A 23,303-nucleotide genomic window follows, 5' to 3' on the forward strand; every position below is an offset into this window, starting at 1 on the left:
CAACAACAACAAAAACCTGCAATAAAGTACCCAGCTTGTCATACTCACAATGTTTTCATTCGCCAAGAAGTTGGTCGATCGGTTCGAAGGCCACACTACTCAGGAGGCATCTCTACATGACTCGTACTACAAGAATGCAACGCAGATTAACAACAGAGGGTTTGCCCTTCGAGTCTTGTACGTGCAACCACATTCAGCGGCACATTCCAAGGGGTTTGAGGCGTGGTTTGACTATATTATCAAAATCAATTCACACGAATTGCCAATGCAGTATCCAGTATCCAACTTCCCCTACTCAGTTAATGAGGATGGGAGCATAAACTATGGTTCCAACATTTCGTCCGAACAAGCATCTGCAGTTAATTTTGAAGTATTATCACAAGAATTGCTGACCTTGGCAAAAACAAAACAAGAGCTTTTACTTGATGTGTGGAACGCCAAGGGCGGAGTTGTGCGACAAATAAGCATCCCATTGGATGAGTTTAGCCTGGAAAAGGAGGAGGAGAAGAAGAAGAAGAAGGCGGAAGAAGAGAGCAACCATGACGCCTCTACTATAAAGTTGTTTGCTGCCACGTTCAAACAGATTGGATTAACAGTTGAATCTCAACATTTGAGCACCGCCACCCATGTGTGGAGGATCTTAAATACCCACCCGGGATCTCCTGCCTTCAGATCCCAGTTGGTTCCACAATCTGATTTCATTATAGGGTGTGACTCCGCTTACGTCACTGATGAGACTGGAAAGGGATTACTTACCAAAGGAGGTGAATCCCTTTTGTCCAATACAGTGTCAAACTACTACAACTACTACCACAATCAAACACAGGAAGAATATATCCCTATAACCCTTTATGTGTACAATCATGATTACGACATTTTGCGCCCCGTGACCGTGAACTTGTCGCGAAATTGGGGGACTGGCCACAACCGGGGTATTCTTGGATGTGACGTCGGCTATGGTCTCCTTCATCGTATTCCAGAAGTCATTGGTAAGTTCGACGACAACTCAGTGGTTGATGATGTGTTGTTTGAGAGTAAACAAGATGTCGCATACCAAACGGATTCTACGTTGACACCTCAAGCTTTCGACACCAATGCAAACTTTATCAACACGGCGCCCCCACCAATGGGATCAGTCTTGCCACCATCATCTGTATCACCACATACGTCAAAAACGTCTGGTCGAAAAAAGAAACATGTCTCTGCGCTTAATGTTGAAGACTCCTTGAGTGATTATATGAATGAGGAGTTGGAAAAGTCAAAGAAATTGGATGATAGTTCAAAGCCTAAAACTTCAACAGCGACTGTACCTCCCCCACCAACTAGTAAATAAATAAGTAGAGGGTTTTATATTTGTATAACGTCACTTATGTGCCTTTTCCTTCAAGAGGTGTAGTCTTTCCAGCTCTCTCCCTCTTTCCCACGGATATCTCACACCATTACGTAAAGTGCGGGAGAAAAACTGGAAAAAAGAAAATCACACACATAATAAAATTCCGCTTAACCCCACGAATAAAAAACTTCCCTTCCATCTCCCCCCCACGCTCCACCACCTCCACAGGTTTTGTTCCCTTCAGATAACGCCAATGGTTAAAATTATTGTTTTAGGAGCCGGAGTTGTTGGATTAACTACGGCCATTGAGCTCAAGAAATGGAACCCTAGCTTGGAAATCACAATTGCAGCTCACCATTTCCCAGGTGATTTTGATCCTTCATACACCTCTCCATGGGCTGGAGCTAACTGGCAGTCTTTTGCAACTGGCATGGACTCGCAATTGCAGAAGATAGACTGGCCAGGGTACGAAAGGTTTTTGCGATTGGCAAAGAATGACCCCAGGGCTGGCGTGTGGGTAGTCGATGATACGTCGTACCATACAAAGTATGAAGTTGCAGCAGCCAAGGGAAACTTTCAAAGCTTTATTCCATGGTATAAAGATGTCGTTCAAGGTTTCAAAGTAATTGATGAGGAAAAGATTCCATTTGGAGACATTTCACTTGGTACCACTTTCAAAGGTGTTGTGATCACTGTACCCATATACCTTTCGTACTTGGTCCAGCAAAATAAGGAATTGGGAAACAAATTTAAGAAGATTCCTCTCATTAAAGATATTAGGGAGGCAAGGGGCATTACAGGTAATCCTGACTACGTCATCAACGCAACTGGATTGGGAGCCACCAAGATCCAAGGGGTGCAAGACAAAAAGATAAACTTTCCTGTGAAAGGTCAAACCCTTTTGGTGAAGAACAACGCAAAGGGAACCGTGTCAGTCCTGGGATTTCCTGGGTACACAGACGAGATGCTTTATGTAATGCCCAGAAGAGATGGAGGGTCGATTATTGGCGGATGCTTCAGACCTGGCGATGAATCAACCACTGAAGATAAAGAGTTAACGGCTAGGTTAATCAGACGAGCAACCAAGTATGTTCCCGAATTGGTAAACCCAAAGTTCAAAAATAATTCCACCAAGATTGAAATTGACAAGGTTAATGTAGGCTTCAGACCATTTAGAGAAGACGGGCCCAGAATCGAAGTCGACTCGAAATACAAGTGGTTGATTCATGACTATGGGGCTGGCGCTGGTGGATATCAAGGAAGTGTAGGCATGGGGCAGAAAGTAGTCGAAGTTTTGAAGAGGGAATTGTCACAATCGAAAGCTAAGATTTGATGACGATGAATACCACTCAGATAGAGACAAATTGGTGCATCAAGAATTCTAAATATTAAATTACTAATTATCCATATGTAACAACGGGTGGCTATCACTAGCTCTAATTCTCTCTATTCTGAAACTAAGCGCTCCTAACGACAAATGATTCCAATCAATGCATTGAAGAGGGTTTTCCCTCCTTGTTTGGCGTACTTCTTTGTATGTTCCTTATCTGTATGCTCTGCTATAAACCCTTTAGTTTTGTTTTGGTGAGCCAGAAGTGGGGTTGGTTTGTCTGAGTATGTGTGGGTCTTTACATTAGTATCCGTGTATCCGTGCTGCGCAGGAAAGAATCCTTTGTTCTTTGGTTGTTCTGGGATAGACATTGCAGTGTGGATTAGCTATGAGGTTGTGCCTGTTGGTGGAAGTTGGGTGAAATCTTGGCATATTTTTTGTTTTTTTTTGTTTTTTTTTGTTTTTTTTTGTTTTTGTTTTTGTTTTTGTTTTCATATAATTGCTGCTGCTTTTGATATTGTGCTTGAGGCTTTCCTTATCAGTTGAGTTGCAATTTGAAAAGAGGGGCACAGAATAATTGCTATAGCTGATACATGGAATTGTAGCAATGTGTGGCAGCAACAACAACGGAGCTACAAAAAATTACCCAGACTTGGTTTCATGCCTCAGCAGAAGCCTAAAGCAGATTCAAGAGCTCAATCTTCAGGTACCACATTCAGACAAATTCAGAACGAGTCTATTCTTTTTGCGCACCAGCAATAGAGCCAATGGTAGCGCCACCTTCTTGCAACAAAAAAAACAAAAAGGCAAAAGAAAAAGAAGAGAAGTTCGATACATGCGAAAATTTTTTTGATGCGAGAGGTTTGTAAAGCTGACAAAGGATCACCCTTCGAATAGTCAAACAATGAAGGCAACTCAGGTGCTCGGTTTTCAGTCTACAGCGCTCGCTACATTGAGGAGGCCCTGGAAAACTTTTAGGGATGGTACTTTATACTATGGGATGCTAAAATCTGGATCCAAGAGACATCCATTGACAACCAAACAAGGAAACAAGAACTTCTACAAAGGTACCCGATCTTCAGGAATAGGACATTTGGATAGTCGTGGAAGGTATCATGTAGACTGGAGTAAGGTCAGGACTTATGTGGTTCCTAGTGGTCTAAATACAACAAAGTTGAAGGCACTAGTGTCGCCCAATTCCCCTCAGTTTATCCAGAAAGTGGAAGGGTATGACGATAGCTTCAAAAGTCCAGAGTTAGCTTTCCACAATGCGGTCAATTTTATCGAGAATGGACCTAACTATAGTGAAACTGATTTGGAAAAAGAGGGATATATAGAGAGGATAGTACACCCCAAATTGAAAACTACCAGTAATCACGAAGAATAGATCAATTTCAAGTGTTGGGGCGGGAAGGACTCCATTCCGTTTGTATATAGTTAGTTAAAATACAACGACGTATATGATGCTTAACCAAATGTAGAGAGAATCACGTGTAGAAAGATGGATGTCAAAGAGTAATGCCGCTCGTTTTTCTTTTTTTTTTTTTCAGACGCGTTGAAATTGTCCTGCTTTGCATTGAAACAACATCAGTATCAAATACTAGCACAATATGGACGACCATACAGCCGAAGTAGACGTAATAACTCCCCAAAGTGCCACTCCAGAGAATAGAGTGCCAAGCACGCCTCAAGAGAGTGCTGACCTGGAGTCCCAACAGATGTCACTCCCATTGTCCAAGATCAAAAAGATTTTCAAAATGGACCCTGATTACTTAGGAGCCAGTCAAGGTGCGGTTTACGCCACAGGACTAGCAACTGAGCTATTTGTGCAATATTTCGTGGAGCAAGCTAGTCTAATGGCAAAAGTGGACAAGCGTAAGAAGATTCAGTACAAGGATTTTGCTAATGCCGTTGCTAGTCATGATGCTTTGAACTTTTTGAGCGATACGATACCCAAGACACATGCTATAGGCGACCTAATACAGAAGAAAAAAGTCAATACGTTGGATTCTATTCATCCCATGAAGGATAAAGAAGATAACCACAAGAGTTCGAAAGCACCCACTAATGTTGCTACGAAGCCAGATCCAATACTTCCAAAAGGTCAGCAAATTCTCAATTTTGGCGTTGCACCAAGGCTGGAAGCACCAGTTAAGAAGGCAGGGATTAATGATTTGGTTTCTTCACAGAACGACAGTGACGTAGCAGAGTCACAAGATGTTGAAATGAAAGAATAACACTATATAGCTAATACACATTTTGATTTCAAGACCTCCAATACGCATCGAGTGTCTCTAGTTAGCTTCAAATTTTTCGGTATTTGAAGTCTATAGCATAGTTTTATCAAATAAAATCTGTCCAAATCAGGTATCGTCTTTTCATAATTTTGAGTCCCTGCAATAAAGAATTCCACAAGTGCATCTTTCAAAGCAGGAAATGATCTTAATGTTGATACCGCCTTCTCTGCAACAATAATTTGAGTAGTGGGCTCCTCCACTTTCAGAATCTTTGATGATATAAACCCTGAATGATTTCGGATAAAGCTCCATGTTTCTTGAAATTTTCTACTGAAGAAGTATTCTTCCTGGTCCCTATCACGATTCAAAACATCCGTCACAAATTTGAGCGACTCAATAGTGACATTTATTTGCTCTCGCGAAAGAGTAGTTCCCATATCCACTGAGCTTGACGACAAGGAGTTGGATGCAGTAATCAAAGTGATCAACACTGACCAATTGTTTGCCATCAAGGGCAAAACCAACTTGTACTCAGTACAAAGTAATGGAAATATGAGCCGAAGAGTCTTGATAATTTGCGCTTTCAAGGTGTATGATGGCTGCGAGACTAGAGTGAAGCCATAATTGAATATGCGTTTCAAAACCTCGTAGATTGATTTTGGTATCGGCGAGCTCCACTGCTCCTCATTTGCAGAGCCACCATCCTCGCCACTATCATCATCATCATCATCATCATCATCATCATCAGAATCCTTATCCATTTCATCAAATGGCTTATCTTCTGTCCTTTGAAAGTATACCTTCTCCCCATCAAATTCCGCTAAGGGGTCCACGTGACTTTTGTCTTGTAGAAAATGCATCAATTGGGTTTTCAGTGTCATACCCCATGGTGTAAATTGAGACTTGCACTGTTTGTGGCTTTCTATTGCTGTAGAAGTGCTCAAAAACATCAGCCTAATTTGTTCCACAAGCACCTCAAAAACCACAAAAAAGCCTTCAACTAAGTGATTATAGCCATGGTACGAGTCTAGAATGACAAATATATCGGAAAGAATATCAAATAATTGATTACTTTCTAGTAACTGAATACCAGCCACTTTGATTAAAATGATCAATATTCCAGGTAACAGCGGTGTCAAGTTGCTAGCTACCGTCATCTGCAAACTAATGGAGTCAATGAGATAGTCCAGATTGTCCATGATCATCTTCAGCATTGAACCTCCATAGTAGCAATCCACAATAGCTTTCACTGTTTGTTGAGCATGATATTGAATCTGTGGCTTATCGGTCATTGTCAAGGCTTGAAACAAATACAACAAGTGGTCCATTAACACATCTGTTTGAAAAGATGTTAATGGAATGGTACCAACGACGCAGTTAATTGCTTCCATGGCTGAAACATAGGCCAACTCTTCTTCTTTGTTCACAAAAGATCCACTACTATTTGAGAAATCATCCAAAATACTTTCAGCCTTGATCATTAAAAGATATGACGCTTCATTTAGATTCAGAACATCATCAGTAACCATATCATCGACATTGAGAAACTCAGAAGTATCAAACTCGTGTAGCTTTTGTAAACTATTCTTTGCAAAATTAGATGCAAACCACAATGAAACACCCTTTTCCAATACGCTGGAGCTATCCGAACTCTCCAAAATTTCTTCCAAATCCAGCAATACAAGATCTCCTCCCCCTCTAAACTTTAGTTTAGACAAGAAGGAAATGATTGATTGCAAACTACTATCCAACGCGTTCGAGCCCAAGCCGATGCTCATGTCTTCTGCGGAAGAAAACAGAGAACGAGTCCATTGTGACGATATGAGCTGTAGCTGGCGCTTATAGGGAATCGCACTGCTAGACGAAGACGGCTTTACCGTTTTGACACTTTTGGCATTGATGTGACCTGGTAGTTCAATATCGTCTAGTCGGTTCAGTGAACTGCTATCTCCGGTTGATAGCGAGGGAGTCCCCCGACTTGTCTTTTGAGACTTTTCCATTCTGAAGTGATCCACAACCATTTCAAGCAATACTCGCAAGCATCTCCTCCTTAATAGTTTCAAATCCTCCGAACCATCTGGCTGCCTCCATGATATTTTACTGAGCATTTCAAAATGAAGCTTGATCGCAATCAAGTTCAAGTTTACTTTGTCCTCGTCCGTTGAAAAAACAATAAGGGCTAGTTTGTTGTCAATCAAGCTTGAGAGCTTTTCTTTGACCACGTCGTAGTATGCAATGCATTTATTACTGTCAGTACCGATAGTCTCCATGATACTAGAGGATATATCCCTAATTCTCGTGTGTGACTCATCATTTTCCCAAGAAGAAGCAAATACCAATATAGCACATAGATCTAAGGCGAGTGGAACAAACTCATTATACAAGGAGACAAAGCAGGTATTCATAACAGAAGTCACAAAATTTTGAACCTCGTCGGCAAGCTCCGACCTTGTTCGCAAACGGTTCTTGTTCCTTGGGCTTAGAAGAAGGGATCTGAAAAGAATAACCAAAGTAATCTTTAATTGTTTTGATGTTGCCCTGAGCCACAGCATAGTCCTGTGGCCCTGCTCTTCGATAGAAATATCGCTCTTCTCAACACCGTCAAGTGTTGTCTCATCGTCATCCCATACGTTTTGGATATCGTGGATGCTTGTGACAGTGTCGAGGTTGAGTTCTGCATGAAGGTCTTTATCGTTAAACGAGCTGCAGATAATGCTGGACAATAGTCGAATTATTTGTATGAATAGTTTATAGTTCATGCTCGAGTTCAAAGTAACAAAATTTGCAATCCCTGAAACAATGCCGGGAAGAATGGTTGACTTTTTTTCCGAGTCAAGCTTCAGAAGCAAGCTCTGTATCAAGCGGCAACAATTAACAAGGAGACTAGTCGTCTCTTGATCACTAGCTTTTGTGGAGTTCAATACTGCAAGGGCCAACTGGATGCTTCTACTCAAAAAATGAAGTCTGTTTCCATTTTCTTCAAAATACGACATTTCAAGAGAATGGACCATTTCATTAAGAGCATAAACTGATGATATTTTGAATTGTAGTGCTTTATCATCAATACTCAGTGTCTTGTTTTTCAAGTCTCCTTCGATGAGGTAGAGAACCAACGGGAATAGCTGATCAAATAAAACATAGTTGCCATTAAGTTTCCAACAACGCTCTACCAAGTAACCAATGATTGACAAGATATGCTGAACAATTGAATCACTCAATTCGGACTTTTTGAGCAAATTTGAGATGGGGAAGAATATGTAGTCGGCAACATTCGGTAGTAGGAAAAGCCGACCATGCAATTGGTTCTCCACGTGCACTGGCTTCAACCCTTCTTCTATTGATGTCAACAGTGATACCACTTTTGCTTCATTGAAATTTGACGCTAGTGCTTCTTGAGTTAGTTGAATACAGTAAGGCTTTACTCTTTGAAAAATCTGTTGTGACAAAGCTCTCTCGTCCAAAATGGTAGGGTGACCATCAAGTGACATGTTGGGTGCTTGGTGAGACTATTCTTTTTATTTGTTCACTATGGCCAACTATGCAATTGCTATAATGAGCTGTTTTCTGTATATAGTGTAGGAAGATGATAGAATATTGGAGGTGTGCATATAGCTACATCCGCCACACAAAACACTTTGCAAATTGAAAAATCACTTTTTTTTGCAGTGAAAATTTTTCTTCCTCTTCTTTCACCTTCTTCACTTTCATCAAAGGACAACACATATACCCATAGACACAGCAGCTATCACCACGACAAGTATGTTTCAATACCTCACACTAGTTGCCATTTAGAGTTTGAGCATATTTTAATGCGTCAAAAAAAAAATTGAGTTTTCATGGATGTGCAAGAAATTATTTGGTCTTTGGTTGTTTGATATAGGGTTTGGCATGTGCTACTTTTTTTTTTCATTGCAAAAGTAGGCTACATGGAACTTTTGATTGGATAACACACCAGTATCATCGTCTGGTGTTGATATAACACCTTGTTTCAACATGCGAGGTGACCTTCAAAGAGACCGATAATACTCTTGCATTTCAAACATGGCTCATGACTCCAAACCTCGAGTTTTGGACACTCATGTGGCTTTTATATTTTGAAAACTCCCCCACCCAAGTACTAACTTAGCTGATTAGAATGACCAGAACCTCAGTATTGGCAGACGCTTTAAACGCTATCAACAACGCCGAAAAGACCGGTAAACGCCAAGTTTTGATTAGACCATCGTCCAAGGTTATCATCAGATTCTTGACAGTCATGCAAAAGCACGGTATGTACAGGTTCCTTTTATTTTTTAATTTTTTTTTTTTTTGCAGCTGAGCATCACATTTGCTTATTTCTTTTTAACCTTCATTTATTACACCGAATTGATAACTGGATGGAATGATCGGTGTTCAGTCCCTTTCTGTCTTTTAAGCTTTCGGGATAACAACGTCAGGAAATGCTTTCTTACACGGTGATAACTTTCACTCGATAGTTTTTATTCGTTTACTTTTCCTCAACAATTTACTCAAATTGATGTTTTGCATGATAGTGATGAGAAACATAGTACTAACAAAAAGCTCAATAGGTTACATTGGTGAATTTGAATACATTGACGACCACAGATCAGGAAAGATTGTTGTGCAATTGAATGGTAGATTGAATAAGTGTGGTGTTATTTCGCCAAGATTCAACGTTAAAATCGGTGACATTGAGAGATGGACTGATAACTTGTTACCCGCTAGACAGTTTGGTTACGTTATTTTGACTACCTCTGCTGGTATCATGGATCACGAAGAAGCCAGAAGGAAGCATGTCTCTGGTAAAATTTTAGGATTTGTATATTAAATTGGTTTTAATGTATTTTGCGAGAAACGAAAAATTTGTAAAACATCAGACTCTAAATATAAAAGCAGGAGCACACACACACACACACATACATACACATATATATATACGAATGGCCATACCTGACTCACTACAATTTGCTGTCTCCACATTGTCATGGACTCTTCGAGCTGGCTGCTTGGCTCACATAATTCACGAAAATCTTTACGAATTCACAGAAACAAGAGGTGAATCTATGCTCCCCACAGTTCAAAACCAACACGATTACGTGCACGCTTTCAAAAAGTATAAACTCGGCCGAAATTTGGAAATGGGTGACTGTGTCGTCGCCATGAAGCCAAGCGATCCATCGCATCGAATATGTAAACGTATTACTGGCATGCCAGGGGATGTTGTCTTGGTGGATCCGTCATCGTCATCATTCTTGACAAATACTCCCGCAGAAATTATTCAACACGACGGATTCAACAAGTTTATTAGGGTGCCGGAGGGACATGTGTGGTGCACGGGAGATAATCTATGCCACTCCTTAGACTCAAGATCGTATGGGGTGCTTCCAAAGGGACTCATAACAGGGAAAATTGTTGCTGCGAATTCGATGAATGATGGGATAAGGGGTTTTTTCAATTTCAGATGGATAAAGAATACGTTTGTTGATGAAGGTTAAGTTGATGATATATATCTAGTGTGTCGAAATATACACAAATCTATAAAAGTGGGGTTTATTGTTTTCCCAATGCACGATTTTGAGCCAAGTATCTCAATACACTGGATCCAAAATAGACAGCAGCAAGGGCCAAAATAGAGCCGTAGAATAACGTAGTAAATATGGACTGGCCCAAGTAGTATTTGACAAAGTTGAATTCAAACCCAATCAAGGTGAGCAAGAAGCTGACATTTTGTAATAATTGGCCACCAGACGTTGATTTGAGGGTGCTGAATAGGTTATCTAATCCAATAAATCCAGCCCATGATCCAAGGAGTATCAAGAACGTAGCCGCAGCAACTGCAATAAAAGCAACGGGCACAACTGGGTTGACAGTTTTAGCATCCTCTTTGAAAATGTGATGAATCTCTGGCTGAAGACCGAATTGAAACTTTCTTTCTTGCTTGACGGGCTTTTTCAATTCTGCAGAAGGTTTGAGATCCACCAACCTTTTCACTAAATTGGATTTTGTCTTGGAATCTGCAATAACAAGACCCAAGGTCAATTGACTTCTGGATAATAGAGTGGCTGGAATAGAATTTGCCTTGATGCTGTACTTAATATTGTTTCCATTGACCACAGGAATATAATGTGTAGCAACATTGGATTTGTGAGAGTCGCTCAAACTGAGCATGATTTGCTCTGGCTGACCATCTAACTTGTCATTCTTGAGTTTGATATCAATGGTGTCCTTGATTGACTCGAGTGGTAAAACCTTGATTTCCTGAGTTTCAATTTCTCCATAGTGCACAGTTTTCCCACTGCTGGAAATCGTTCCAGTTATCGCACCGTAGCTCAACGTGCTTATGGCTAATGTCAATATAGAGACAGTTGATGTGAACTTCATTCTTAAATTTGATCAGAATGGGAGTAGTTTAAGATCGACGTGTTGTACCTTGTTCTGAAATAAAAAAATAAAAAAAGAGTTTGTTTTCGTTGGTGGTGGTTTGTGTGAACTGGAACAGACACGTACACTACTTCACACCCACTTCTTCTCTTCTGTTATACAAATATCAATCCCTCCCAGCTATTCCCTCTAATGGCGTCCTCTGGTAGTAGATATGAAAAGATTGCCACTACCCCTTCCACTATCTCTATAAAGAAGAACAATGGCACAAATACTAGGCCTATGACGAGAAGGTTAATAAAAAGAAGGAACCACACACACTGCATCGTGAGTAAATGTGTTCACATACACACCAAAATAAACAATATCGAGAATGAAAGTGATATGATAGTCAATGTGATTGCAGAGACTGCAAGCGTCTCCTCAGGAGTACACAACTGTGACGAAGAAATCAAAGCTGAGACCGGGTTAGTAAGGTAGGCAAAAGTGGGGGGGGGGGGAAGAGGAGGATTATTGATGTGGTAAACTTGACAGATACCAGTGGAAGTGTATTGGCACTGTTAAGAACTTGGAAACAAGTTTTGTAGGCAATTCTTTTTCCTCTTATCCAGCTGTGGTGTAAATTGAAGAAAGTGTGCTTCAAGGAGTGGAAAGTTTTGCAACACAATTTATTGAAAAAATATGCTCAGTGGTGAAAGTGGAGAGGAGAGGATTTCAAATCAGTTTCAAGATAAAGACGACCATGGAAGTAAGGAGGGGCTACAATTCCTAGGGAAATGTTCATCCCTATTTACTAGCTGACTAAGAAGAGTAAGATGTGGACGTCTACTTCTTTCACCACTTGCAATTCTATGGATAACAGGAGTGGTTAGGATGAAAAAAAGAAAAAAAAAAAAAAAGTACAATACGATACTGTAGAAATCTCTTCCTCACCCAGTTAAAGCCGAAGCCCCACACACCAATGCAATTCCTCAATGCAAAGTCGCTATTATACATCAGGGTTGTTGCCCTTTTCGTCCTAGCTTACTACCTAGTTCAAGATCCAGAGGGTCTTTGTTCAGCAGGATTCGTCATCCTTTTGGGCCAAGCAATGCAAGTACCAGCCTTGCACTTGAATTCAAATAGTCCTGTCTTGGGTATGTTGTCCGTACTCGTTTCGACCCAAGCTCTAAGTGATTTGATCCCATTGATTGCTGAGAATTGGCACTATTTTGAGACTTTGGTACCGGTGAGATTGTTCTTTTCCTTTATGCTCACTGCTTATATGTACTTTGTACCCACCAGCAAAATCAGCAACAGTTTAGTCGCTACGTATGCCATGTTTGAAGTTTGGGTAAACTTTCTTATCTACAACAACTTACGTGACGAAAAGTTTTACCGGATGAAGAAGTTTGTTGAAGAGAATGCAAATGCTATAAAGCAAGCTCAGGATGACAAGGTGTATGTTATTGAAGAATAGGAATCTAGTGTGTACATAGTCTCTAATTTACGGAGGAGTTAAAAGTCGCGGATCAACCACTCAAGCGATTCATTCAAGTCACCGACGTCGTAGTAGTCGTTTTGTAAAACATTCACACCATCCATATTGCTCTTGTAATTTTCAATGGAATCGAATTTCGTTACAGCTAGTTTCGTGACCAAATCGACAAACACCTCGTTGCTTGTTACGTTTATCGATATATTTAGCACATTGCCGCTTTCATTCTGTACCGTCCAAGTGAATGTTGAATTTGGAATCTCGATTGATCTCTTGAAAGGATTGGACAGTTTACCATTTGAATCAGCATACTTGTCAAGCTTGATTTCGTTATTCAAGGTATACTTTTGAGCCAAGTTGATTATGACCTCATTCACTTCACTCAAGTACTTGTTGTGGTAAATATTACCCAAGAGAGGACGCAAGACCAACGGATGGGAATTGTTTTGTTTCCATTTTGTTAAAGCAGTTGGCACTTTTTGTTTTAACTTCAAGTTGTACTTGTAAAAGCAACAAAGCATCAATTTCATATATATCAAAATCAATTGACATTTTTCATTGTTGATGGATGAAATAGAGCTAACATTCTGGTAACTATTTTCCAATCCTTCTTCGTCATTATCATAAGGCACACTTTCAATTTCGATAATTTCGTTTCCAGTTTCAATCGAAACTTTGTTTGTCGTTACAGACACACTATAGCTGAGCAAGATCGCCGCTTCCCTACTAAGCTGATAAAACAAGTCTTCCTCAAAGAGAAAAAACCTCGCCATTTCTATATCATTGATGATATCATGAGGTGATTTCTTATACTTGTGGTCAAAGATTGATTGTCCCGTGACCATGTAATCGGAGTCTTCAATTTTGCTCAAGACTCGCACCCGAATATAGCGATAGGTTTTGGCAACGAGTTTGTTACCAACAGTAGAAAGTGGATGGAAAGAAACTTCACCAGTTTGGACATTCTTGCGAAACAATGCCAACCCTTTATCTTGGAAATCTGAGCCGGAATCTCCATACCCGTACTTGACCCCAATGGCTCTGGCATTGTTTGACGGATCCCTCATACGAAATAGCGCCTCGCCATTCGACCACACCAAGCTGATCATGTTCCAGTACTTGTGTTCCTTCTTCACCTGTGTCGTTAAATTTTCACTTGACTGCCTGAACAACTCTGTGATTTTGCTCGTTGCTTCAGTTTTCCAACCGAGACCTATCTTTGTAGACTTGGCAACATCTTTTTGCAAAGTCTCTTTTTCTTCATTAGCTAGCTTGTCAGAGTTTAAGGAGTATGGCTTGACTAATTTTTGCAAATGCGGTGACATCGTGTTTTTGGCAATATTGGGCTTGACTGATGCAACAAGCAACGAGACAAAATCAAGCGATAGCGAGGTTTCATTTAGTGCATTGTTTATATTCTTGGTTAGATCTAGCTTTTGAATGTTGAACTTCTCTTGCATGACTTCTTCTTCCGTTGCATTGGGAATTTCCGGAGTGATTGCATTACCTTGTGCAATTTGGTTATGAGTTTCGCTAACAGTCTTGGATGAATTGAGCAGAACTATTTCCTCAATGAGCCCCTTCTCGGTGATATCTACAAATTGCTTGCGTTCGTGTAGGATCCGTGGAAGAAGCTCTTGTAATGTAAAGTCATCTCTGGAGAACATGAGTTAGTAAGTGTGATCACAAGAGTGTCGCCATCTAAAGCACATACTCGTCCTTCACAAACGGATCAACGTGTCCATTTCCATTAAGGTCGAAATCTAGATAAAGGGATTCATTGCTCATTGTTGTACGAGATGTAGTCACTGGGGAAGTTTTATTCACGCGATTTTTCAGGGCTTTCAAAGTGCGAACATCATAATTACAGAGAGACAGAGAGAGAGAGAGAGAGAGAGAGAGAGAGAGAGAGAGAGAGAGAGACATTACTGCCTACTAAAATGATGGAACAGGATGAATTCAAATTCATTTTTACCTACTGATTATCTCTACTTAAACTCAATCCATGAAATCATCCAAATCGCCTTCTTCTATAGCTTTCAACAACTCCACTTCATCGCTAGGTTCAACCTCCTTATTGACTGCTTGTTTGTCGTCTTCATTGGGGAACCTCATGGATTTGACACTATCATTGTGCAAGGATAAACAGAACTTGATTCTATGGTCAAACTCTGTTTGTGGCAATTTTGTAGAATACACATCCAAGATCTCGCTGGATTGCATATACCCTTGTTGATGGTTGATTGTTGCCTCAATCACACCATCCCTGATTGCTTTCGATACAATATATTCAGTCGATTCCTCTGAATCCAAGTGTAGCTTGATGCAAATATCTTTCAAAGAAATCTTGGAATACGACAAGGACATGATTCTAATACCAGTCTTGATAACGTTTTGACGCAACCTTGAAACCAAAGTGAAATTATCATCTTTCTTGAATGCGTCTTCATACTTTTTCAATACTTGTCCAAACAACTTCAAATCACCCAATCTGACAGCTTTGGTAACACTGAAGTATGGCTCATAACTACCCGTTTTGTTTTTAAAAGTCTTCAACTCGGGAATCTCACCCATGAGCAACTCGATTATTATGTTCAATTTTGTTGCGGCTTGCAAGAATCCGTTAGCCAGTTTAGTCTGAGGCGACTTCCTTACGGCAGCAATCACGCACTCATGAGCAGTAGTGTAATCCAATTGAACGGCATTGATTCTGGCCAAGTAATAATAGTATCTCGCAACCAATGCATTTGCTGCATTTTCTGGGAAAACCACTTTTTCCACAAGATTAGCAGCCTGTTGTATATCATGAGACAACAAGTAATTTCTCAACAACAAAGTAATTATGGAAGCCGTGGTCTCTGTGTCATGTCTCAAACTGGCGGTTCTTAAACTGTACAACAAATCTGTACGGACTGACAACAAGTCTCCAACCAACTCCTTCCCTCTGCTTATGTAGAACCAGATTTTTGCTTGTAGGAAGTCCAAAGAACGCCTGTTGTAAGAGTTCATCACCCTCACTAAATGGACGCTCAATTCATTCAATTTCTGTAATTCATTGGAGTCCAACAAATAAACTTGGACTAACAAGTAGATAAACAATTCGACTTCAGGAATCGGTGATTGTGCGTTTCCCCCCTCTGAGCCAGTAATTGGACCTGCTTTAAAAAGCTTGAGCAAATCTTGTTTTGCAGAATTGGAATCGGGAAAAGAGTTGTTGATTATAGTAGGCAAGACTTGGTCGTGAGTTAATAGCTTCTTTCTAAGGGGAGCAAAATCACGTAGTACCTTTGAGACGTATCTGTTGTCAAATAAGGTGGCGGCTTTTTCCAATAGATTGAAGGATTGCTCAATTTCTTCAACAATGGACTTAGTTTCGGCAGCCAAGTCATATTCTTCTCCCTTCATTTCAACATCTTTAGATTCAGACATGATGGTTGATGGTGGATGTGGCTAAGTTGGTGTTCCGTGTGGTGCTGATCGTTGGTGGCAAAGACACCATTTTCGAAGAATTTTCTTTTTTCTTTGACAATTTTTCGGTTACCACACACACACACACACACACACACATATATTAACAGACGATACAGACACATTTCTGCATCGAGGAAGAAGGATGAGCAAGGCGAGTGCTAAGTGTGAAAGAAGTATAAAGAGAAGAGGTTCCCCGAAGGAAATGTCAAAAGAGTAAAGTTCCAGCAGTATGTAGCGTATTTATATCTCGAAAGCAAATCTACTTGCGCTACTCTGGTAACCGAATCCACACTTTTCCGAAATTTCGAATCTTTGCTCCACTCTCTTTCCAACTTGAATCTTCTTCACCACATCTTCCCCCCCGCCCCACGCCTCCCCTTAAACATGTCCGACTTGAAATTGGCTCTCCCCGGTATTCCAAAACAACCCCAGTTAATCCCCGTTTTGACGTTTAACCTCAAATTGGTTTCCGATCCAGTACCAATTTTCACCAACTCACAAATCGACAAGTCCTTGTCGTTGGCAACAATTTCTACTGGTGAAATCAAGACTGTTGAAAATGACCTCGGATTGAAATTGGAGATTGGAGAAATTTACGGCACCGATGACTTGAATGTGAAAACTTCAGTCAATACATCTTATTTGGATTGCAAATTGTATGGCAAAACACCAAATGGTTCAGGCGTGTTTGTCTACTATGGAGGTAGGGTTCAATTAGATGACACTTCTGTTGGTGTGCTTTCGAACAAAAACAAGGAGGCATCTATTGAAGAAAGTTACGTCACTTGTAACCCAACATTTACCTTTGACGACTCGGTCGAGGAGGAATACAAATGGGTTTTGAAAGAAAATTTGATCGGTAAGGGAAGATTCGGTAGAGACGATAACGGTGACCTTTATGTTCAATATTATATCTATGTCATTCGATAATCGAAACACTTGTGTACAAATACTATGATATATGAAGCAAATAGATTACAAAGAAATTATAAAAGATCTCAAACCACTTGTAGAACCAGGTGAAGGGGGGGAAGGGGGATTCCCAAAAGCTTTCCAATCCCCTAGTCCCCTTTCTTAACAAAGGTTCTCTAACAACATGAATTGGATTGGTTTGAAGTTAATGATTCACCTCTCAAATTGACATTGGATTTACCCTTGTTACCAGCAGCGTTACCTACATTGGAGTTGCTGGCCATTTGTGCCTTGATCTGTCTAGCCATAGTGTAGAAGGCTTGTTCGACATTGGTTGAGCTCAATGCAGAAGTTTCCAAAAACGGGATATCTAAAGCATCAGCAAACTCCTTGGCAGCAGTGTACTCCACAATCTTCTTGTCTGACAAATCAGCCTTGTTTCCCACCAACAACTTCATTACACCACCTGTTGCATAACGATCAATCTCTTGTAACCATTGTTTCACGTTATTAAAACTTTCTTGGTCTGTGACATCGTATACAATGATTATACCGTGGGCACCTCGATAATAGGAAGAGGTAATTGTTCTAAAACGTTCTTGTCCTGCCGTATCCCATATTTGTAACTTGATAGTCTTACCGTCTAGCTCAATTGTTCTAATTTTGAAATCAACACCAATGGTGGAAATATAGTCAGGGGTGTACGTGTCATCAGCAAATCTCAATAACAAACAAGATTTACCAACCCCGGAATCTCCAATCAACAATAATTTAAACAAATAATCGTACTCGTTGTTCATTGTGAGAATGTATATGCGTTGTGTTTATAGGGGGAGGGGGGGGGAAGATTTAGTAAGTTTCCAACTGATTAATGATGAGAATGCCTATGGTTGCTCCTTGTAGCTTTGAATCAAAGAAAGGATACAATAGTATTTAAGAAGGTTCTGGTTTGTGGTGACAGCACTCTTGACTTGCTAAGTGATGTATTAAAAACTTGATGTTTATCCCACAGTAGAAAATGTAATCACAAGTGGCGTTGCTGTTCCTATCTGTGTATAATGTACACTGCAGTTTTGTTTTGTTGATTAAAAAATTTCTCTCTCTCACTCACGCACTCATTTTTCTTTTGTTTTTCTCGTCTTTTGCTTTAGGAGATAAAGAGACGCCTGCTCCGTTATTCACAGTTTCTCAAATCTCACAACTCTACATGTAACCTTTACAATCTTATGTATTATCTATATTTGTATAATACAACACACAACTTTACTTCTTTCAGCATTCTCGCTATTCAATTTTTTCAGCAACCTTGACAGCTTTTCTTGTTGAACTTTGACCTCTGATCTTCTTTATAGCTATTCTCACCATTTTGTAGAACCAGAAGACGTTCAACGAGTTCAATGCAAAGTTCATGGCCAAAATCGCAGCAGGCGTGAATATGCTAACTTGGTCCAAAGATGCCCTCATGTCATGTGTCAATTGTACCACGGCGTAAATCCCCCATACAATTCTGACGAAAAAGAACACAACAATCAATAATAATCCATTGATCATCACAAACTTGTCACTGAAGGTGCCCGCAGGCATGCGTGAGGCAAACCAGTTCATGTTCACAAACGGAGTGCTCAATTCAAACGAAAGGAATGCTGCCGCCCACGGCTGGCAATAAGGCACAAACCCACAACAGAATGCATACATTGCCGCAATTGCATGAAATGAAAACCCAATTCCAAACAAGTCGAAATGTGTCAAACAAACCAACAAATCCCAAACAAAATAGCCGGCAGTGACGGAAATCACCATCCCTCCAAATGGAGTGAAACCAAGTAATGAGTTGACAGGGTCATTTAATCTGTTTTGCCAATGCGGGTTGTTGAAATGGTAAAACATGAGCACAGCAGAAACAGCGCACTGCACCATGGACGTTACATGAACATCAAAATCAATTCGGGTCTTTCTGGGTAGACCCGTGTATCTTGTGCCAAAAAGACGCGAGGATACAGGACTAGACAAGGACTGCACGAAGTAGTAAAACAAGGCGGAGAGTACTAACTCGTGCCAATGGGCTTGGAATATCGTTTTTGGTTCGGATGGGAAGGGACGAAGTTTGTCGAATGGATCTAGGATCACTGTTGGAAGATAAACAGACATGTTTCACAATAATTGAAGTAGCCCCGTGGTGATAGTGAGAGCGGTGGCGGTGGGGACTGAGTGTATTACAAAAAAAAAAGAAAAAAAAAAAAGACAAGAATAAAGTCGATCTTGATATATCTGTGTGGAGTAGTTTCTCTGCCCTCTTGAATGAACTCTGGACTTTACTTCCCCCCCTAGCGACGTTCTAGATATTGATGATTATGGTTTTATGCTTTTCCTCTATAAACTTCTTGTGCGGAGATATAAAAAAAAATTTGGACGATTATCAGCGGAAAAGACAAAGTAGAAATTCGAGCCGATCTTTTATTCTTTTTTTTTTTAGTTTACAGTTTTTTTATTTTTGTTTCATACTAGTGCGACATAAATTTTGTTTTATGTGATTTTGTTTTGCGTAGGAAAGAAAAATCATAATATAAACGGATAATGAATTTCAAGCTGGAGTTACACACAAACAGATATGTAGATGGACTTGGTTCTTTCGGACCCTACTGTTACTGTAGACTTCTTGTTGGATAGACTAAGGAGTACATTTGAAGGTGTGAAGGCAAGTATTTCTACTATTTATAACTTTCTCACCAAGGTATGCAAGTTTAGTCTCAAGAGACTTTCCAAATGGGCCATGAGACGGGATCTGCCAGAATTAAAACAACAGAGACTCGAGTGGGCACTTGAGAATAAGGTTAAAATTGACCTTGAAAAGAATTGTGTTTTCATCGACGAGGCTGGTTTCAACATCAGCATGGGATGGGAATACGGATTGTCAAAGGTAGGTGAAAAGGCTGTCCTTAAAGTTCCAGTCACCAGAGGTCTCAATCTGTCATTCTTGGGTGCCATCTCTCCAAAAGGGTGTATTGACTTGAAGGTGCGACTCCAAGCCGAGCTAATCATTTCTACTCATTTCTAAAGTCTGTGCTTAGAGAAATTGAAACACACCAGGAACTTAAGGAAATGAAGTATTTGGTACTCGATAACGCAGCCATCCATAAGAGTCGTGATCTCGAGTTATTGGTGGCGCTGAGTGGAATGGAAGTAGTATTTTTGCCAGCTTATTCGCCAGGACTAAACGCAATTGAAGAGTTCTGGTCCGTGTGTAAGGCCAAAGTTAAGCGGTCAAATTTATCTAGAAAAGAACAGTTGACACCAAAAGAGAAAGAAGCGACAGCAAAGATAACCTTAGAAAGCTATCAAAGTTTCTGTCAACATGCTAGTAGATTCGTACCATAATGTTTAGAAAAGAGGTCTTTCTAAACTATGGGCTCTTGTGAATAGGAAGGGGACAGCTTTTGGCTTGGGAAAATAACTGCAAAAGCGTTCAAGAGAGGACAGTAGAAAGCGACTAAGCTCAAACAAAAAAAAAATGGTTTGATATTATGTCATACTTGTAATCTAAATGCCCCAATTCCGCAGCATCATGCTCAATTTGGTCAGAAGTGTGGAGATTGTTTTGGGTAATAACGTGGTATGAAAAATTATGTTGCTGTAGTATGAAAAATAAATGTCAGTTTATGATGTTGTTATGATTTTGCAACACAATATATAATGACACTGAAGTAAAAAAAAACTTCAACCAGCATCTTCAAACAAACTAACATCAATCAATCCATTCCAATCAAAAGACCTATTCATTATCAACCCCAATCAGTCTTGACCCCNTGAAGTGACGAGCTATGCAAGAGAAACCAGAAAATAAAAAATGTAAATTTTAACGATGTTGCCCTAGTTTCACCATACACGAGAAACATTTTGCAAGCTGATTCAGATTAATGACTTCACATTAGATGCATAGTATACTAGGTTAATCACATGCAAGAACGGCTACACAATTCTCACTACCATCGATGATGAGATGCACTTTTGCAATCAACAATTTAGCGCCGAAAAAGCCAGTTCGTAAATGAGGAAACTATAGGAGAGATGGGAAAATCATAAATAATAGGTCGGTTTCCGTGAATGTTGTCCTTTTGAACAAAGAGCTTAAGCAGCGCGATGATTTCCTTGTCAAGCCTACCTTGTGAATTATTGGAAGAGGTTTTCCATCAACTCGACCAACACTATACATTAGCACTTGCTCCGTTGCATTCCAAGCTTTACTACATTGCTAAACCTAAATTATACAGAAACATATATGTGTACACACCCTGGCCTATAATTGAATATGGTGTCGAATCAAATGAACAGGGAGAAACTTTCCACATCTCCAAGAACCTCAACAACTTCAAGAGCAAAAAGTATTCAATCATCTCATCAGATACGCTTGAGAGATATTTGGCGAAAATGGACAAGACACAGGAGATTTATCATTTGGAATTATACGGACACAATATGACAATTATTGAGTGCATTCTCAGACACTTTTCCAAAATTAGGTTTTTTCAACTAGTTGTACACTATGGTTGTTCTCCGCTTCATGATTGGAAACCAAATTATGTTTGGTTGCTTCAAATTTATATTGGGTTTTGCCCTCACAGTACAGTTTACATTGCCCCAGAAACGAACTTGGCCAAATTCCCCATATTTCATGAAAATATCAATCTGATCCGAACAGATGGCATGAGCTGGGCAGATAATCTCGATCGTCTTCATTGGCTCCCAAACGTGACTAAGCTAGCAATGCTTTTCTGTAGGGGTGGTGATCTCGCAAGGTATAGATGTTGTTTCAAGCTTCAAGTATTGGAAATCAATTACCCCTCAGAGTCTCATTTTTTTCCCCATTTTCTATTGAGTGATTCCTTTGAGACCGTTTTTCTTAAAGAATTGACTCTATTTGGAGATTTTAATCCCAACACTTTGTTTAAGAGTAATGATTTGGAGGAAGAGTTTCCAAAATTGTTGCTCTTTTGCTTACGGCTCTCGGGAAACGGAGAGAGAGAAGCAGCTTTCGCTCTTCAAGATTGGAGAGGGTTTAAGCATAGCAAGGTCAGATATCTTATCTTATCAAGTCTCAGTTGTTTGACAAGTGATGTAATGGCAGTGTGTGACTTGCTTGCAAAGTTTCCCAATAGTAGTGTCAACTGGTGGTACGAACCAAGAATACCCTTCCAGTTGCTAACTCACAAATTCCGAGTTCTCAGTCCCGATCTCCCACTTGGAATCATTGGGTACCACTTTTATGGGTTGCACTGCAGGGACCTCACGAATTTCAGGCAGAAGGTTACTATCAGTGGATTCACGAACAAGACTGTGGAAGTTAAATTAGAAAAGTATTATACTGAAGCTGAGTTGTATACCATTTATAAACTGGGGGGCTATATACTGGAAAGAAGTGTAAGAATGGACATGTTTGAATATTAGACATGAAGGTGGGGTCTGTTTGCTTTTGAGCAATTTATTGCAAGGGAAATGAGTTTAATTGCACCTTTTATATCAATGGGTACCAAATGAAATAGGCCACACAAAGCTTTTGTTTTTCATGTTTTATTTTTTTTGGTGCGAAATTTGGGTTTGATAATTTTCAGTAGTGCCTGTTACGTATATCAACATAACCATGTCTCCTATGGAATCAATAACGCAATTGTGTCAAGAATTGAATCTTAGCGTTCTAGTTTCGGTTTGCCAGCGTGGCGTTGAAGTGGAAACTAAAACTTTGAGCAGTTTGCTTACAGAGTACAAACAAAGTCAAAAACAAGGAACTCCGGACAGATATCAACATATAGTGGAAATGCTCAAAATTGCCTTAGGTTCAAGTATGGATGGTTTAGGTGACGACGAAGTGAGAACCTTGGTTACAATTGCGAAAAAGTGTGCTGATATCCTCGACCTCAATAAGAAACCAATATCTGTGCCTATGACTCCAAACTTGACAAAAGCGGTGCGGTCATTATGCACCACAATACATGACTATTGTAACTCCAAGTGGGATGGGGGAGTTTTGTTTTCCGAATCATTAGGCAATTTAATCACCCTTTCATTCTGTTTTTATTTTACCACGGATATCATACAAGTTGGAAGTCGTGGTGATGAGTTACCAGCGAGATCAAACAAACTCAACGAGGAGATATTCAATGATTTTAA

The 23,303-nt window shown here is 40.0% G+C and overlaps 16 protein-coding genes across 16 annotated transcripts; 10 read left to right on the forward strand and 6 right to left on the reverse strand. All coding sequences in view use genetic code 12, as the record gives it.

Moving 5' to 3' along the window:
- Nucleotides 1-49: 49 nt before the first annotated feature.
- Nucleotides 50-1,333, forward strand: KGF57_000387 (uncharacterized protein; the record flags this gene model as incomplete). The annotated part of the gene is made up of 1 exon (XM_051753330.1): nt 50-1,333. One exon carries the CDS (start codon nt 50-52, stop codon nt 1,331-1,333), a length of 1,284 nt encoding a protein of 427 aa, XP_051611105.1.
- Nucleotides 1,334-1,586: 253 nt separating this feature from the next.
- DAO1 (Dao1p) lies at nt 1,587-2,666 on the forward strand (the record flags this gene model as incomplete). Its single annotated transcript, XM_051753341.1, has 1 exon — nt 1,587-2,666. One exon carries the CDS (start codon nt 1,587-1,589, stop codon nt 2,664-2,666), a length of 1,080 nt encoding a protein of 359 aa, XP_051611106.1.
- A 901-nt stretch (nt 2,667-3,567) lies between these two features.
- MRPL27 (mitochondrial 54S ribosomal protein mL41) lies at nt 3,568-4,050 on the forward strand (the record flags this gene model as incomplete). Its single annotated transcript, XM_051753352.1, has 1 exon — nt 3,568-4,050. One exon carries the CDS (start codon nt 3,568-3,570, stop codon nt 4,048-4,050), a length of 483 nt encoding a protein of 160 aa, XP_051611107.1.
- A 223-nt stretch (nt 4,051-4,273) lies between these two features.
- HFL1 (DNA polymerase epsilon noncatalytic subunit) lies at nt 4,274-4,900 on the forward strand (the record flags this gene model as incomplete). The annotated part of the gene is made up of 1 exon (XM_051753364.1): nt 4,274-4,900. The coding sequence occupies one exon, from the start codon at nt 4,274-4,276 to the stop codon at nt 4,898-4,900; it is 627 nt and encodes a 208-aa protein (XP_051611108.1).
- A 2-nt stretch (nt 4,901-4,902) lies between these two features.
- KGF57_000391 (uncharacterized protein) lies at nt 4,903-8,388 on the reverse strand (the record flags this gene model as incomplete). Its single annotated transcript, XM_051753375.1, has 1 exon — nt 4,903-8,388. One exon carries the CDS (start codon nt 8,386-8,388, stop codon nt 4,903-4,905), a length of 3,486 nt encoding a protein of 1,161 aa, XP_051611109.1.
- Nucleotides 8,389-9,035: 647 nt separating this feature from the next.
- Nucleotides 9,036-9,728, forward strand: KGF57_000392 (40S ribosomal protein uS8; the record flags this gene model as incomplete). Its single annotated transcript, XM_051753385.1, has 2 exons — nt 9,036-9,168; nt 9,469-9,728. 2 exons carry the CDS (start codon nt 9,036-9,038, stop codon nt 9,726-9,728), a joined length of 393 nt encoding a protein of 130 aa, XP_051611110.1.
- Nucleotides 9,729-9,840: 112 nt separating this feature from the next.
- Nucleotides 9,841-10,395, forward strand: IMP1 (endopeptidase catalytic subunit; the record flags this gene model as incomplete). The annotated part of the gene is made up of 1 exon (XM_051753395.1): nt 9,841-10,395. One exon carries the CDS (start codon nt 9,841-9,843, stop codon nt 10,393-10,395), a length of 555 nt encoding a protein of 184 aa, XP_051611111.1.
- Nucleotides 10,396-10,450: 55 nt separating this feature from the next.
- On the reverse strand, nt 10,451-11,281 carry KGF57_000394 (dolichyl-diphosphooligosaccharide-protein glycotransferase; the record flags this gene model as incomplete). The annotated part of the gene is made up of 1 exon (XM_051753406.1): nt 10,451-11,281. The coding sequence occupies one exon, from the start codon at nt 11,279-11,281 to the stop codon at nt 10,451-10,453; it is 831 nt and encodes a 276-aa protein (XP_051611112.1).
- A 961-nt stretch (nt 11,282-12,242) lies between these two features.
- KGF57_000395 (uncharacterized protein) lies at nt 12,243-12,740 on the forward strand (the record flags this gene model as incomplete). The annotated part of the gene is made up of 1 exon (XM_051753417.1): nt 12,243-12,740. The coding sequence occupies one exon, from the start codon at nt 12,243-12,245 to the stop codon at nt 12,738-12,740; it is 498 nt and encodes a 165-aa protein (XP_051611113.1).
- A 38-nt stretch (nt 12,741-12,778) lies between these two features.
- On the reverse strand, nt 12,779-14,425 carry MED17 (Med17p; the record flags this gene model as incomplete). The annotated part of the gene is made up of 1 exon (XM_051753428.1): nt 12,779-14,425. One exon carries the CDS (start codon nt 14,423-14,425, stop codon nt 12,779-12,781), a length of 1,647 nt encoding a protein of 548 aa, XP_051611114.1.
- A 331-nt stretch (nt 14,426-14,756) lies between these two features.
- On the reverse strand, nt 14,757-16,187 carry RPN3 (proteasome regulatory particle lid subunit; the record flags this gene model as incomplete). The annotated part of the gene is made up of 1 exon (XM_051753439.1): nt 14,757-16,187. The coding sequence occupies one exon, from the start codon at nt 16,185-16,187 to the stop codon at nt 14,757-14,759; it is 1,431 nt and encodes a 476-aa protein (XP_051611115.1).
- Nucleotides 16,188-16,613: 426 nt separating this feature from the next.
- KGF57_000398 (uncharacterized protein) lies at nt 16,614-17,159 on the forward strand (the record flags this gene model as incomplete). The annotated part of the gene is made up of 1 exon (XM_051753450.1): nt 16,614-17,159. One exon carries the CDS (start codon nt 16,614-16,616, stop codon nt 17,157-17,159), a length of 546 nt encoding a protein of 181 aa, XP_051611116.1.
- A 158-nt stretch (nt 17,160-17,317) lies between these two features.
- YPT1 (Rab family GTPase) lies at nt 17,318-17,941 on the reverse strand (the record flags this gene model as incomplete). The annotated part of the gene is made up of 1 exon (XM_051753461.1): nt 17,318-17,941. The coding sequence occupies one exon, from the start codon at nt 17,939-17,941 to the stop codon at nt 17,318-17,320; it is 624 nt and encodes a 207-aa protein (XP_051611117.1).
- A 484-nt stretch (nt 17,942-18,425) lies between these two features.
- KGF57_000400 (uncharacterized protein) lies at nt 18,426-19,654 on the reverse strand (the record flags this gene model as incomplete). Its single annotated transcript, XM_051753474.1, has 2 exons — nt 18,426-19,143; nt 19,644-19,654. The coding sequence occupies 2 exons, from the start codon at nt 19,652-19,654 to the stop codon at nt 18,426-18,428; spliced, it is 729 nt and encodes a 242-aa protein (XP_051611118.1).
- Nucleotides 19,655-19,755: 101 nt separating this feature from the next.
- KGF57_000401 (uncharacterized protein) lies at nt 19,756-20,196 on the forward strand (the record flags this gene model as incomplete). The annotated part of the gene is made up of 1 exon (XM_051753485.1): nt 19,756-20,196. One exon carries the CDS (start codon nt 19,756-19,758, stop codon nt 20,194-20,196), a length of 441 nt encoding a protein of 146 aa, XP_051611119.1.
- A 2,580-nt stretch (nt 20,197-22,776) lies between these two features.
- KGF57_000402 (uncharacterized protein) lies at nt 22,777-23,162 on the forward strand (the record flags this gene model as incomplete). Its single annotated transcript, XM_051753496.1, has 1 exon — nt 22,777-23,162. A coding segment is annotated over one exon (386 nt), but the record flags the coding sequence as incomplete, so codon positions are not given.
- Between the last annotated feature and the right edge of the window lie 141 nt (nt 23,163-23,303).

This window comes from Candida theae (genome assembly GCF_024610275.1).
Source record: "Candida theae strain CBS 12239 chromosome Unknown scaffold50, whole genome shotgun sequence".
Taxonomy (NCBI): Eukaryota; Fungi; Ascomycota; class Pichiomycetes; order Serinales; family Debaryomycetaceae; genus Lodderomyces; species Lodderomyces theae.